Genomic DNA, 16,245 nt, shown 5'->3' on the forward strand with positions numbered 1-16,245 from the left:
AATCACTCCGGTGACCGCACTGGGTTCCGATCCAGGAGAGAGAATGCCAATGCTGCCCCTGCAGGTCAGACCAAGTTGGCACCCATTCTGATCTAGAGCCTGTGCCTCCCTAACTCGCAAGCCAGAGCAATACACAGAAGGACCACAGGTTTATGCCTAGTAGAGAAAATGAAAGCAACTGGTTTTAAGACTAAAATAGCTGCAGAGGAAGAGTTACTTGAGAGTGAGGGCAAAAGGGAAGACCCAAGGCCAAACCTTACGGTAAAGGGGGTCAAAAAACCCTCCAAATTAGAGGAATCAGACAATACTACTAATAACAAGGAAAAGAACAACAGGAAAAAAAATTTTTCTTACTGGAGGCTTATTATATACCAGGTACTACCTTAAATGATTTAAGAAATAGATTGTTTAATATTTGCGGCCAAGTATATGCCAGATATCATTATCCCTCTTTTACATGAGGAAATTAAGTCTCAGGTAAGGTTAATAATTTGCCCAAGATCATATAACTAGAAAGAGCCAGCAACAGGATTTGAACCCACAACTTCTAACTGTGAATCTCAGTCTCTTCACCTCTACAAAACCTGCTTCTTCCTGGACGAAGTAGCCCTCAAGAAATAAAATGGGAAGCCCAAAAGCCACAGAATAAGAGAGATGAGGATAGTCAACAGTTTTCAAGTGTCAAGGAAAAATCCAGAAAAATCCTAGAGAATGTTGTTGGGTTTGGCTCCATCAAAAGTGCACAGTATCCACAGTTGCATGAGTAGCATCCAAATTTCACAGGATTAAGAAGTGGTTGGACAAAAGGGAAATGTACTAGACACGTACAGATTGTCGAGAAAACTGGCAGTGGGGAAACAGAGAATGAAATACGTCAACGGAAGAGGGAAAAGAACGAAAACACTGGGGAGGGAGCACATGTAAAAACACCACAAATACGTCATCTGACTCAACCTCGCGCAAGAAGTTCTTGGGAAACACACTCCCACATTCCTCACTTCCTAGCTCTGTCACCAACCCGTCAGACTCCCCGATTTCCCTTGGGCTCTTCCATGCCTGACTCTACCAGAAACGCTCTCCTCCGGTTTGTTTTTCTTACGCCCTCCAACTTTTCCTTCAGCACATGGCTCAAAGGTCACATCCATGGTGAAGATATTACTGATCTTTACTCCCAAGAACAATCTCCACTGTTTCCCCCTGAGGCGATCAGTATCCAATTTTGTAACAACAGCTGTCTCCCTCAAAAGTTAGCTTCCTACAGTCAGGTACCGTGTCAAATCACCTGTGGGACACCTCATGTGGATGCCAGTAAATCTCTTTGCTCGGCCATTCCAGTCGTTGCTGAAAGGGCCGATGAACCCAGTGGCCATGGAAGCAGGCATGGAAGTCAAGCATGAACTCAACAACATGGCTTCTACTCACTACAGATGATGTGGCTGTAACTATTAGATCCTAAGGTGCCATGGAATTAGAGACAGATACAACCAAGACCTCGAGACAAGATCCTGAGATAGAACCAAAGGGGAGAGGTGTTTTGCCTTCATGTGTCACTTCCTCCAGCTGAAAAATCACATGCCAATCATTTTTAACATTATTTGAAGCTGATCTGTTGATTCTAACTCATGCTAAGTGTCTTATCTCAGCTGAAGAAATGAGTGAAGAAATGAGGCAAGTTTAACACAGTGCCTGGCATATTTCTCTGAAACTACAATATCCTAAACTGATCATAATGATCGAACTCCAGACGAGAAAGTATGTTTAAAGTCACTTAACAGAGAACCATTGCATATGATTACTCCACTATTTAAATAGTACTCAGCAGAGATGTTCAACTAAAAGGCCTTCATATTCGATTGGCACAATGAAATTTATTTCAATTGTAAATCAGCATGTTCCCTTGAAACACCTTTTTATATTAGATCCTAAAAATAAGCAGTTCTGGCTCTGAAAAATAAAATAAATATGCTCTTCAAGAGATAAAATCACTGCCTTTTGTTTTCCTACAAAAAGACATTCAACTGGAATTCATTTTAAAACGTAACCCCATCTTTTAGGATGTCTGTCACAGTCTTAATTAGGAGAACACTGTCCCCTTAGGTAACCAAGCCAATGGGAATCAAATCCCAAAAAAGAGCAAACCAACGAAAAATGTCTTTGTTTCTACTGATTAGATGAGATAAAGGTCTCAAATGAAAAGAATTCTATTTCTGTCCATCAAAGCTAGAATGCACAGAAAGCAACTCTCTCTTGACCCTGAACAGAAAAGAAAAAGACAGGACTGATCGAGGGCACTACCTCAGGCTTAGCTCTCCAAACTAGCAAAGGGAGCCATTCGAGATATTACTGATCAGATTCTGAGCCAATACAATATTCTGTTATAGATTTAATATGCTACAGACAACCTTTTGTTCCCCTTAATCACTGTTCATTGCTTCCATCACAAGAACTTTCTCACGGGCATGCTGCTAATCACAGTTTCTCGGGTTGTGACGATATATATACTACACGGAGGGAACATGGCAAACACAAGTGAGCATAAAAATGACCCCTTGTTGAAGGTGTGGTCTCATGTGAGGATCTCAGGAGTATTCGTAACAAAATTCCTTTCCTAAAATCTGCTTGCTAAAATTTGAGGCTTTGTTTTAAAGATACCTGTAATAAATAAATCTACCGGGATTCATTTAAAATCTACCCTTCTTGAAGACTGCCCCTCGCCTAGAACCTAACTAACTGGCAATCCTGACTGAAGCTTGGGTCTCAAACAAAATGTCATTTATCCCTTTGACCACAGGGAGGAAATGCTCACTTGCCAGGATGTACCACAACTCATGTGGCAATGCTAATAAATATGTGACAGATTGACACGCACCAAAAAGAAACAATATGGCTCCAAAAGAAACAATACTCCCAGAATACGGCTATTCTATTCATTCTGATAACTCAAATTATAGAGAAGAGTCACTGCCCAGAGAGATGACTTATATAAAAACAGAGATTCTTACCTGAACATGATCTTGAAAGGAGTTTTCCTCCATCACATAAAAAAAGGTTTCAATGTCCCAGTTACATACCAAAGACCCGCTAGAAAGAAACAGAGTCCCTGGGCAGGAAACGGTAAAGACAGCAATCTCTGAATAATACAAGAACTTAAACAATGTTGACAGCTAATGTGACACAAGAGTTTTTTTCTCTGAATTCAAACAGAAGCCCCTCGACCCCAGGGCTCCACTGAGCCTGGGATGTTATGTTTACAAGAAGCGGTACAGGGGCAACACTCGGATCCACTTTGACAGAAAACATGTGGGCTTTCTTCTAAGGAAAGAGGAAGATGGGCAGAGACCGTAGGCAGAGTAAGAACTGTAGTTAACACTGGGAAACATGAAAGGGAGAAAAAGTCCCGGGGCCCTGGTTCAGAGTGGATTAGGAATTCTCTTCTGTGTCAGCGCCATTATGGAATACCTGAAGCCCAAAATGAAAACAAGGAGTGTATGTTCGGACTTCTGTCTAGGTTCTGCTTTGAAAAGCATCTCAACGGGCTGGCTGTGAGAGAGAACTGAAGAGTGGAGGACATTTTCCTTCTTCTCTCTCCTGGATTTATCATTCAGTTCTAGAGCAAGCAGAGTCAAAGACCTCTTAGATTTAGGCATTTATCGGCCAAATGGAAGAATAACCTACAAGAAACTGTAACAAATCACTCAAGGCAGGGGAAGGCAGGGGGGAACAACTCATTTCTAGCCATGGTCTATACAGTCTAAGAAGTCTTTTTATAGAGATGATAGGATGAGTAATATCAAAAGTTTAGTAACTAATCGAGATAGTGAATTTGAATATTTTTAGAGATTCTATTGAATTGGGCAACAACATCCTTATTTGGAAGCTTGAGACTCTATGGTGTTTTGTGAAATGATGAAAAATTATAAAAGACAGGAAATTTGACAAAGTATTATATAACAACACCATGTAGTCATTGCTCAGAATTCTCTATTCCTGAACCAGACTGTCTAAGGAAAGGTGGAAAGTTGATTCTTGAGATCATACAGAATAAATGAAAAACCACAGAAATAATTTTAGAATCAACATTTTACTTGGTACTTATTACACAGTGAGATTAAAACCTTGGTGCTCTGAAGAAACAGAACTATATATATTAGATCTTAAAATTGTCTGGTCTCTCAACTTTCTAAAAAATATAGTATCACATGCCTCAACCTTAAAAAATTTTGAGCTGTATACCTTGTCTTCACATCAAAGTGACCAAAGCAAAGACACAATGAAAGTTCAATCAATGTGGAGCACCCTGGATGGCTCAGTCAGTTGAGCATCCAACTTTTGATTTGGACTCAGGTCATGATCCCAGGGTCATAGGATCAAGCTCTGAGTTGGGCTCTACTCTCGGCATGGAGCCTGCTTAAGAGTCTCTCTCCCACTCCCTCTGTCCCTCCCCTGCTCACGCACTCTTTCTCTCAAATAAATAAATAAATCAAGTTGAAGCAATAGAAGTAACTACTTTTGACATCAATGCTATAATTTCAATATCCGTCATGGGTCGGTGACAAAGGTGAGAAGCTTTTAAAGGTGGGTCCCACCACGGTTTGAAAACTCAAGAATGACATCAGCACATTAACAATACAAAGGTTACACACAAGTTAAGAGCAGTAGGAAATTACTGCAGCAGCGATCTTATCAGTTATAGAAAATATATCCACAGGGACACTGTTAGAATGCACCAGGGAGTGTCAAATGTGACACTTTTCCAGGGGTGCCTGGGTGGCTCAGATGGTTAAGTGTCCGACTTCGGCTCAGGTCACGATCTCACGGTTTGTGAGTTCTGGTCCCACTTTGGACTCTATGCTGACAGCTCAGAGCCTGGAGCCTGCTTTGGATTCTGTGTCTCCCTCTCTTCTCTGTCCCTCCCCTGCTCGCTCGCTCTCTCTCTCTTTCTCAAAAACAAACATTAAAAAATCTTTTTAAAAATGTGACACTTTTCTAGTTTCAAAAAAAAAAAGGGAAGAAAAAAAAAGAAAAGAAAAAAATGACAGAGGAGAAAAAATTCCTTCCAAATAAGCCTGGAAGGACTACATCACAGGTAACTCTGGGCAAATATCACACTAACCCACTATGTGAAATAAAACACTTTGTTGACAAAAAGAAAACAAAGAGTTCTCACCTTCTTTGCTTGGTGTAAGGGGGTGTAAAGGATCACCTGCCTGGAATGTCCTAGAGGAAAGAGCTAACTTGAGGCACTGAAAAATATGCCTGCTAAAAATGAGCCATATGGCCTAGCACAATGTTTTCCGAAGTGTGGTCCACGTGTACATGACATTATTTTCTACGAGGACACGGACAAGTTAATGTGCGCGTACATATGATCTTCTATTTATGGCTGGTGATACTGATTTTCCATTTCTGGTAGCAGTTTTTTTTTTAAGTTTCTTTATTTTGAGAGAGAGAGAGAGAAAAAGAGAGAGAGAGAGAGAGAAGGTGAGGGGACACACAGAGAGGGAGAGAGAGAATCCCAAGCAGGCTCTGCAATGTCAGCGTGGGGCCTGACACGGGGATCAATCTCACGAGCCCGAAGATCATGACCTGAGCTGAAACCGAGTCGGACGCTTAACCGACTGAGCCACCCAGGAACTCCACAATGTTTGTTTTGTAAGGTAGGTATTTCATATAAAAAGTGATTCTACTTAAGCACCAATCAGAGGCCCTCCACGAACTGCAAGCAGTGAGGGGGGTGACTGCTTTCCCTAACTTTGGTGAAAGTTCAGAGATTTATTCTTTGGCCTAATCTCTACACTAAGGAAGACCAACCGCGGGTGATACCATGTGAAAAAAAGAAGGATTAAGTGAATCGGGGCAAGAAATACCCAACTCTCGTCCCCTACTCAGCTTTCAGGAAGCCAAGTTTATGCTCCAGGGAAGAAGCTGGAGAAGTCTTCTTTAAAAATATGACAACCCGAAAAGAAAAAAAAAAAGACAACCCAAGAGGAAAAACAAAGAACATCAGACGGTCCCCAGTTAAAAAGCCCAGTCAAATGACCCTGTATTGAAGTTAACAAGACCCACTCATGCATTCAAATCAGCTGTTTACCCTCATGCTTTTAAATATGGATAAACACCCAAAGATTAACAGACATCTGAGAAAAGCCTCAAAAATAAAAGATAAAAAAAAAAAAAAACCTCACAAAACAAAAAACAAAGTAGTGTGAAGGAAACGGATTCTAAAGGAAAAACTTCCAACAAGTTTTAAAAAGTTAATAATTTCAGAGAAAAAAAAAGATACCATAAATCAGGAAATACAACATGATGTTATAAAAAAGAACATACAGATGGGGTGCCTGGATGGCTCAGTTGGTTGGGCGTCCAACTCGGCTCGGGTCATGATCTCATGGTTCGTGGGTTCAAGCCCCATGCTGGGCTCTGTGCTGACAGCTCAGAGCCTGGAGCCTGCTTTCAGATTCTGTGTCTCTGTCTCTCTACCCCTCCACCACTCGACTCTCTCTCTTTCAATAATGAATAGACATTTTAAAAAAATAAAAAAGGAACATAGAGGAAAAAAATTTTTTTAACATTTTCTTTTTTTAAATTTCTTTTGTAATGTTTATTTGTTTTTGAGAAAGAAAGAGACAGAGAGCAAGTGGGGGAAGGGCAGAGAGAGGGAGACACAGAATCTGAAGCAGGCTCCAGGCTCTGAGCTATCAGCACAGAGCCTAATGCAGGGCTCAAACTCACAGACCACCAGATCATGACCTGAGCCAAGGTCACACGCTTAAGCGACTGAGCTACCCAGGCGCCCCCGGGAAAATGTTTCAAAAGCTTCTTCTTGGTGACAGCACTCTCCCTGTCCATCACACTTCTACCTCCTGAAAAGAATTCTACCTTAATCTGTCTGTCATTTAGGAAAATACATCCCTTTCCCTAGTTACTTTTTTGGTAACTGTAAGAGCAACATTTGCTCAAGTTTCTCCTTGATACTAAGAAATTACAGGCAAATCTCAAGTCTCAAGAGAATGCTTGATACGATCTTTCTCATTTAATTTCTCACTACTCTTTGGAAGAAATGACAGGCCAAGGTGTTCACCATCCACATGACAGAACTATTATCCGGCATGAAGAGCATTTACCTCGTCAGTATCTTCCCGAAACAGACCGAGTGTCCTGGGTCTGAATAAGCTCTGTAGTAAACGTGTGATGATGAATTCATTCCCAATTCTTCTTTACGTGGGATGAGTCAGATCTCCAGACCTTTAAGATCATTTAATTTTCATTCAACACTATTTTTTCAGTCGCCGTGATACTCAGACCTTTCCCAAAACATCACAAAGGTGAAATCCTTGCCTGTAAGGCATGCACAACCCCTCCATTAACTACCACTTACTGGGAGCCAATTATATGAAACTGTGATGGCTGATATTTCGGTAAGAGAGAAATAGGGTGTTGTGATAAAGAACAAGAGAGGGGAGAAGAGAGGGAGGATGGTCAAGTCAGAAAGCAGTGTTTTCTTTAGGAGTTAAGAGAGAGACTCTTTCAGAAGAGGGATTTATACAGTTGGGCTCCTTTTCTTTGTGTCCCAATAGCCCCACACGGAGAGAATCTGCCACATCCAGGAAAGGCTCAAGAAACATTTGCTGCATGAACCTAAGAACGGAACCAAATCAATCTTAGCACCCACAGGACTAGCAAGTGTAGTCTAAATCCCCTTTGGACACAGCCGCGTGGGAGAGTCAACACAAGGAGAGGCACAGCATTTCTCTGCGAACAGCAGCTCCTTACCTGTTGTTGTACCGGTACCTGCTGCACCACCTGGGTAGGTACCGCTGCTTGACTAGCCACAGATGTCTGTAAAGTCACTGTCGAACCTGTGTCCGATCCGGTCTCTGATGTCTGCATGATGGTCTCTGAAATACAGTATCAGAAAGAAAGTTTTAAGTGCTCTCCTTGCATGATTAGCTACATTACATTTGTTCTAAAATTCCTATACTTAGGGGCGCCTGGATGGCTCAGTTGGATGAGGGTCCGACTTTGGCTCAAGTCGTGATCTCGCGGTCTGTGAGTTCGAGCCCCGCGTCGGGCTCTGTGCTGACTGCTCAGAGCCTGGAGCCTGCTTCAGAATCTGTGTCTCCCTCTCCCTCTGTCCCTCCCCTACTCATGTTCTGTCTCTCTCTCTCTCTTTCTCTCTCTCTCTCTCTCTCTCAAAAATAAACATGAGGAAAAAAACCTATACTTAGAGTAACTTTCAACTCTCAGAATATTTCTTACCCCAACATACTGCCATGATATTCCAGGCAGCTTTATAGTCATTCTGTTCACTTTTTAAGTCTACACAGAAAATTACCAATTCACATGAAAAAAAAAATCCCCATTTACACTTCTTATTTTGAGGCTATAAAAGTTGAACTTCATTGAAATCTACCTTCCTTAGGTCTCATCTGTTAATAAAAGTTTCAATCATATTATAAACTGTAAACCAAAATTATTTTAAGATTCTCAATTTTCAGAACACAAACCCTAGCTGGATGTAAGTATGTCATAAAATTTTATTTTCTAGACACTTTTAGAGGCCATTAGCGTGTCCCCCAAAAGTGTACAATTCAGAATACATTATTCCTAACATCCTTTCCAACTTTCAAACTTACTATGCAGTGATCTAAAAAATTAATAATAATAATAATGTATATCCAAAACTTAACCAAAGGATCAAGCTCACTAATTTGCTCTGACTGTGGTATACTGTACTAAAATCAACCTTGATTTTACCCAGAGATAGCCAAACATCAACAACGTTTAGTATTTTGGACATGGGGAGGACCGCTATTATGTAAATGAGGCTGGTAAGCAAGACACGAAATTTTAGCTTCTCTCATTCACAGTTCAGCATGGCACATTTTTAAAGTTCGTATGTGCCTGATCTAGCTACACAGGTTAAATTTTGCAGTGTGTAATGTAACAGGTATGGTTTCTAAGACCTCCTGGTCTCAACATTCCCTTTTGCTACTTATAGAGTTAATGGAATAAATATTAATCTGTTACTGAGCAGGGACCAGAATTCTAATATTCTTTCCTGGGGGGCTGGGGGAACAGTATTTAATTGGTAATTTAAGAAAAATACTGCACTGTGGTTTAAATCTGTGAACAGCAGGGTGAACATTAATTTACCCCAAGAAAATTCAAAAAGAGCATCCAGTTCTTTCAAGTAGAAAATTAAGCCCCAGGGGTGCCTGGGTGGCTCAGTTGGTTAAGCGTCCAACTTCAGCTCAGGTCATGATCTCATGGTTCGAGAGTTCGAGCCCTGCATCGGGCTCTGTGCTGACAGCTCAGAACCTGGAGCTGCTTCAGATTCTCTGTCTCCCTCTCTCCCTGCCCCTGCCCTGCCTGCACTCTGTCTCCCTCTCAAAAATAAACATTTTTAAAAATTAAATAGAAAAAGAAAGAAAATTAAGCCCCTTACCATCTTTTGTCAACGCGTCCCCTCTCTTCCAATGTTTCCCCCAAACCTTTTCTATCATCTCATTCAATTTTAGAAATGGACCTCTGAAGACATCTAATCTACTCTTCTCATTTTATAATGAGGACACTGAAACCCAGAGAGGTTAAGAGACTCACTCAAGGGGACAGGAACAGATGTGAGGCGAGGCCTTTTTGCTTTGAATCCATGCTTATTTTTCTTTTCTAGACCTTGACATTGGCATCTCTTTAGGTGATTTGCTTACTCTTTTGTTAGCCAAGGCCCTCAAGCGGCACAATAAACCTTACCACTACAACAGATACGGCAATGACAGCTAACATCGATTACATGTTCAACCTATGCTAAGGACCCTTCCAAATTTATAAGTGTTAATTTATAAGTAAATTAATCCATGTAACACCCAGGTGTGACTGGTAGGATTATAATCTCCATTTACAGATGAGGGACCTCGGGCATACAGAGGGAAGGTGGGTAGGAGCTTAAAAAACAAAGGGAAAGTGATACAGACTGTGGCTACCACATCATTTACTTGGGTCGGCTCTTCACACTCAGCTCCAAGACGTTGAGAATTTGTGGGAAGTCTCCCAATTATCCCAGAGAAAAAAGCTGGAAGTTCAGATTTTTATGTGAGATCTTCCAAATGGTGGCTCATTTAAAAAAAAAATCTAGCATTCATCTCCAAGCAAACACACACACATACACACACACATCCACACATCCCTCTGGGCTACCATTAAGATCATGGATATGCCTGAAATTGAGAATGACAGTATTCACCACACAAAGTTCTTGCCTAAGTAAGATGACTGGAGGACCCTTGGTCATCAAAATTTGGGGAAGGGATACACATGAGGAATCCTATCTGTATCTCTTCCTTTATTCCATCACAGAGGGGAGAAAAAAATGCCCTCCCAAAAAGGAAAGCGAAACTCAATGTCCTTTGATTCACTACATGCTTATAGGCCATCAATCCCTTTTGTGCTACAGCAGAAGGGCTGTGAGTGAGGGGAGATGTCTTTCTGCAGAGAATGAGGAAGGAACCAGATGTTGCTTACCGCGTCTTTAGTGAGGTTTCCTTAGCCTCTCTAACTAATGCCAACCTAGGTGGAGGCCTCGGTCCGTTTAGTATACAAATGAAGAAAACAGAGTCGCCAATTATGTCCAATCAAAGGTGGGTGTTTCTTAGAGTGTAGTCACTCACCTAAAACTCCCTCCTATTTCTCCCAGTGCTGGCTGGGAATTTTCTCGAGGCTTTCTCGTGTGCCCATACGTTGTAATGCAGACCAGCCTACACACCCATTTTAGGCTACGACCCAACCTTGACATCGACTATTTTAGACCTAACATATGCAACAATAAAAAGAAAGATCTCTTTAAAAATTAAATATATTTTTAAAGCAATTCCTAAGAATTCTCCATAAACCACATGAGAAAGCTTATCAGAAGATAAAGGGCATAGATCTAAAAACTGGGTTCTCAAGACTATATTATATTAGACTCCACAGACAGGCTTTGGTTCAGAGTAACTACAAATTAAAATTCTTAATTGCCAATATTTAAATATCAGAAATCTGTGGTAAAAACCAAATTTCCAGATACAAAAAAATGTGAAGATTTAAAAAAGGTGAGCATACAGTGTATGTTTTATAGGCAAATTATTTAAATGGAAATACTCCTTCACTTGCCTGGCCTCTATAGGCATTTGAGTTCATGACACTTTTTGCGGTAACCAGAAATTCAGTCTTACCAATCCAGATTGAAAATGGAGAATTATTTTTTGGGTTTGAGACCATCTTAATAACATTTAAACTCATTCACTTCTTTTATACAGAATAGAAATACCCAGGTTTGACCACTTTACCAACAAAAATGCGTAACCAGATGATTGGAACTAATATTTTCCCCATTTTACAGACGAGTCAACAGGAGACTCACAGACGTTAAGTCACTTAACTAAGGTCAAGCAGCTGGAGGTAGGAAAGGAGGGTTTGGACCTCCCACTGAAGTTCACGCACTAGACGACTAGACCAAGTGGGGAGTCCTGAATTGCACAGATAGAAGGGAGTAAAAGAAAATAATGCAAACTGGGGAGATTTTCAGAATGAGAAAGAAGGAAAAGGTCCCAACTACTTTATAGGAGCAACCTTTGCAGAACAGACTGGGGAAAAAAAATGGATAGAAAATGATGGCTTTATAACCTCAGGTTAGAAAGTCACGACGAGCTTTCCATCCGGCCTCTGGCTCTACGCATATGCCACGTCAAAACCGGCACATAAAGTCCCATCCCGGACAACAAACAGCTGCCCCGGAACATCATCTGTTTACTCCTGAGTGGCTGATCCCCATCCTGTCTCACCGGCTCTTGGATCATAAAGGGTCATGCCAACTGATAAGAACTTAGTTTCTCCATCTTTCCTTGAAAGACACAACTTCATTCTCCTTTAATGGCATTGTCTTCCTCGTTTTTTTTTTTTAATTTTTTTTTCAACGTGTATTTATTTTTGGGACAGAGAGAGACAGAGCATGAATGGGGGAGGTGCAGAGAGAGAGGGAGACACAGAATCGGAAACAGGCTCCAGGCTCTGAGCCGTCAGCCCAGAGCCCGACGCGGGGCTCGAACTCACGGACCACGAGATCGTGACCTGGCTGAAGTCGGACGCTTAACCGACTGCGCCACCCAGGCGCCCCTGTCTTCCTCGGTTTTGAGGAAGAGGCTTTCTTTGCCAAAGCCTCATGGCTTGAGAGGGTCTCAGTCACATCCGTGGCAGAGACTGGCTCAAAAACTCATGACCATAATTAGGTCTCTCGGCTAACAAGTATCTCCCAGGTGCCACACATTATGCTGACTGCTTGAAATACTTCTCATTTAATCCTCTTAGGACTCCCATAATGGAAGTGTTCTTATTTCCACTTTAAAAATAAGGCAACTGAGGCACAAATGTACTCAATAACTTGCTGAAAGCCACAGAGCTAGTAAGGGGAAGAGCCTGAATTCAACCCTAGGTTTATCGGACTCCAAAGCCCGCGATGTCACTCTGGCTAGTACTTTGCAATATCATGATGATAAGTCTTCCAAATGAAAAGCTAGAGACTATTATTGATCTGAACAGCAAAGTCTTTGGGATTCTCAACCCACTGTATTTCATCTACACTTCCAATAACAACGGACAGACATCCCTTCTCTCTCCGACATCGAAATTAGGAAGTATTCTCTCTCTTTCGGCTGAGGCCATAATAAAACCTAACTAGTAAGTATTTTTCCAGAGGCATTTTAACGGATTAATTCTGAAGACCTGACTTAACAGCAGATCAATTAGAATGTTAAAGCATGTTCGAGGAGTATAACCCTCCTGCCAAATTTTGCTAAACAGATCATTTAAACCCACCGACGCATTCAGAGTATTCTGGTAGCTTTCCAACATTTCAGCAAAGCAAGAATCATCACGGAGGGTAGTGTCTGAGCAGGCTTCATTTGGAGGTTTTGTTTTAGACCCAACATAAGGTTTATGTGTACATTGGAGGTGTTCCTATTCATCTAGCAGTGGTTTCTGTGCTCTGTTTATGTTTGGGAGTAATGTGGTTAGTTTAGTTCCTTCACAGCCCCCTTTCAAGTGATATTTGTTTATCAGCCACAAATGCAGTCATATTAATCCATTCTGATAAGCTAAATAAGCCCCTGCAGCTGGTCCATGACGCAGCCCATATGTAAATGAGTTGTATATTCTTGCAGGAGAGACATGCGCGATTTCAGTTTCGTCTTCCTTGCCTCATGTGGCAGTCAGGTGTGTCAGGAGCAACCGATGCTTGTTTGACAAAGGACCTTTTTATTCTGCCTAATTAAGCAGTTGGACACACCCGCCTGTTAACGGTTCTGTTTTGCACAGCCAACTCTGGCTGAATCATGCGAATCTACAGCTAAATAGGCCACATTTTGAAAGAAGGCTAATTAACCCCTAGGAGAAGGAAAAGAATATTGCAAAAACCCAGCTGCTGAAAGCGACAAGATTAGCATTTCTTCAACCTGACGGGCAAAACCCAGGCAAAGCAAATGTGTTTGGAACAAACATGCGTTATTTGCAAGTTTCAAGGCGTTCAAACGTTCTTTATGGAACTTCCTGAAGATTATTTAATACACTCAAATTCACAGTTGGATTCCTTTTATCACACACAATATACACGCCAAATTAAATGGTTTAATAGTCTGACCTAATCAATTACTTTTCAAATAGAACTATCTAACTGGGATAGCTTAAAAATAGGTAGTATCCATCTAATTTTTATTGGGGTTTTTCAGCCTGAAATAATTTGCTTTCTAAAGAAGCAAAGTCTGCAAAGTTTGGCTCGACTACACTGACGATATTGTTTTGTGTGTGTGTGTGTGTGTGTGTGTGTGTGTGTGTGTGTGTGTGTTTTACACTGAGGAATGTAACAGGTTCCAATTCAGTAAAGAAAATAAAGACTTGTAATTTAATTTTCAAGTGCGACAGAGAATTTCCTTCCTTTTTCCTTAGTATGGAAAAACAAAAGATGTTCCTTCTAATTCCTAATTGAACCAAATTAACCAAAGTTAATATTACAATAGTCACTTAATGGGTTTAATAAAAATAAATCACATCTACAATGTGACATTCAACTATAAATTATTTACTTGAAAACCTGGTTCAACATAAGAGCATGGAAATTTACAAAAAAAATTGGCATAATTTGAATTACTGTTTTAAAAATATAGAAAACTTTAACGTTGGTATGCCTTTACACAGAAAAACCCCAAATCATAATTGATGTTTTGTGACATGCAATTTTTACTACTAATATTCTGATTAAGCATCAGCATTGTTGAATAAACGCGAGAAAAAAAATAAATATTAGTATACATAATGCCCAGAGCAATTAAAATCTCTATTAAAATTAGATGACTGAAAAGAGCTGTGCTATTGGGGAGGGGGAGTTGACATTACTTACTTTCCTTAACATAAAATTAAATATGAAATGTATACATTTCTGACTCTTCTGGAGTAGATGGTGAAAACATTACGATTATTACAATTCTATTTAAAAAAAGCCCTAAGGATATTAAGCAACTTTTAAAAACAACAATATAATATAAAACAGAGCATATTAGAAAGGTTATATACATAGGTAAATACTCCTAAGTTTAACTTTTTGAAACTGACAAAAACAGACTGAGCTGATTAATTTAGCTACAACTGTAAAAACACTGTGACTTTGCTTTCTTCCCCCACTTTATTCAGTACAAATGCTAGAAACTGATAAAGCTACAGACTGCAGTCGGCCTTTTTAATTTAAAATACACCTCTGAAAGTTTATTCATTGTAAAACACAGGGCTTTATCAAATCAATATATCAAGTAACTGAAGGGATTTATGATTTTTTATATTATAAACGCTCTGCCTGTGTATTTAGGTTTAATGTCGTAATCCTCATGACTGTGTACAATTAATCTTTTGCACTAAATTGATCTGTAGAAAATGATGGAATAATAGTGTAGACTGTTAGGCAGTCATCTCTCTGTGATAGCTGATGACAGTGATTAATGTTGGCGACGATTAATCAGCACACTGGTAACATATACAGGTTGCCGGGGTAACTTTTTTCACTTTTCAAACAAAGGTTTTCGCTTAACTAATTCTTCCCTTGACTCAGAATAGAGTATGAAAAACTGTTTCTTTAGAGAAGAAAAATCAAATTACTTTAGCAGTTTTTATCTTAAAGGACCAATGACAAAATAAAACCATCTACTAACATACTAGTAAAGCCAAACTAGTAAAATAATGTAAGAGCTATTTTATTATTTGTTATTCGTTTCTAGTCGTCAAGAGAAGCTGTCATCAGGCACAGAGGTAATTTTGGGGAAAAGAGACCCAAGTGCTTGTCCAGTCTATTGCTAGTGTCGTTCCAGCATTTTCTGCCACTCGTGGTCGTGAACAGGCAAATCAGGTCTTACCTACATGACGTACGCAAAAAAATGACAGTGCTCAGACATCGGCTGAAAGAAAAAGGAAAGAAAACCAACCAAACAAAAACATCTAAGCATCCTACACTCTTTCCTACTGGACAGAGAGCCTGAGAACACCATGATGTAATATACAGAAAGATTCTAACCAAAATACATGAGACAAAGCTATAAATGTTTCTCCCTATTGGTCCATCCAATCCTGAGTGACCAGAACCTAATGGATGGAGCACTTAATGATATTAACCCCCAGAACTGACAGATGATGAGCAATGAGCACTTTATTATAAATCTGTCATCTTCATTGTTAGAGATACTAATAAGAATAGCTGAGCACTTACTATGTGATGGATGCTTTGGACAGATTCAACCCTAATTTCACCCATAACGTAGACATTCCCATTTTATGGCGGAGGAAAGTAACATTTAGAGATTAATTTGCCCAGGGCCATGAAGCTATTAAGAGATGAAGTCAGGATTCAAGCCCAGGCTTGTCTGACTCCAATAACAGCACACTGTCATTGGACCCTAGGTGGCCACACTGACGGCAGCAGCACTGAGGCTATTTTAGTGAAATCAACTTTAAAAGAGATAAAATAGTCTATGAAGACTTTGGGCACTGAGAAAGAATTCTAAATTTGAAGAGACACAAAAAAATCCCATAAATGGCAAATAGGTACTATACCTAGTATGTAACCAATACACTTTTATGAAGTCATCAAACCTGTAATTTTTATACTGGAAAAGCATACCATGGATTAAAAGAGTCATACACTGACCTTGTGTTCACAAAATATTTTATAGA

The 16,245-nt window shown here is 40.1% G+C and overlaps 1 protein-coding gene across 11 annotated transcripts in view; it reads right to left on the reverse strand.

The window, feature by feature from the left end:
• Nucleotides 1–16,245, reverse strand: part of RFX3 (regulatory factor X3) — a 287,861-nt gene that overhangs the window by 152,294 nt on the left and 119,322 nt on the right. For 10 of the 11 annotated variants that reach the window (XM_027041121.2, XM_027041122.2, XM_027041125.2 and 7 more), the window contains one exon: nt 7,774–7,898. In XM_027041121.2, the coding sequence (XP_026896922.1) occupies nt 7,774–7,898 (125 nt within the window). Of the gene's footprint in view, nt 1–7,773; nt 7,899–9,603; nt 11,505–16,245 lie in introns of those variants that run through there. The other variant, XM_027041126.2, reaches the window with a different exon arrangement.

This window comes from Acinonyx jubatus, chromosome D4, assembly GCF_027475565.1.
Source record: "Acinonyx jubatus isolate Ajub_Pintada_27869175 chromosome D4, VMU_Ajub_asm_v1.0, whole genome shotgun sequence".
Taxonomy (NCBI): Eukaryota; Metazoa; Chordata; class Mammalia; order Carnivora; family Felidae; genus Acinonyx; species Acinonyx jubatus.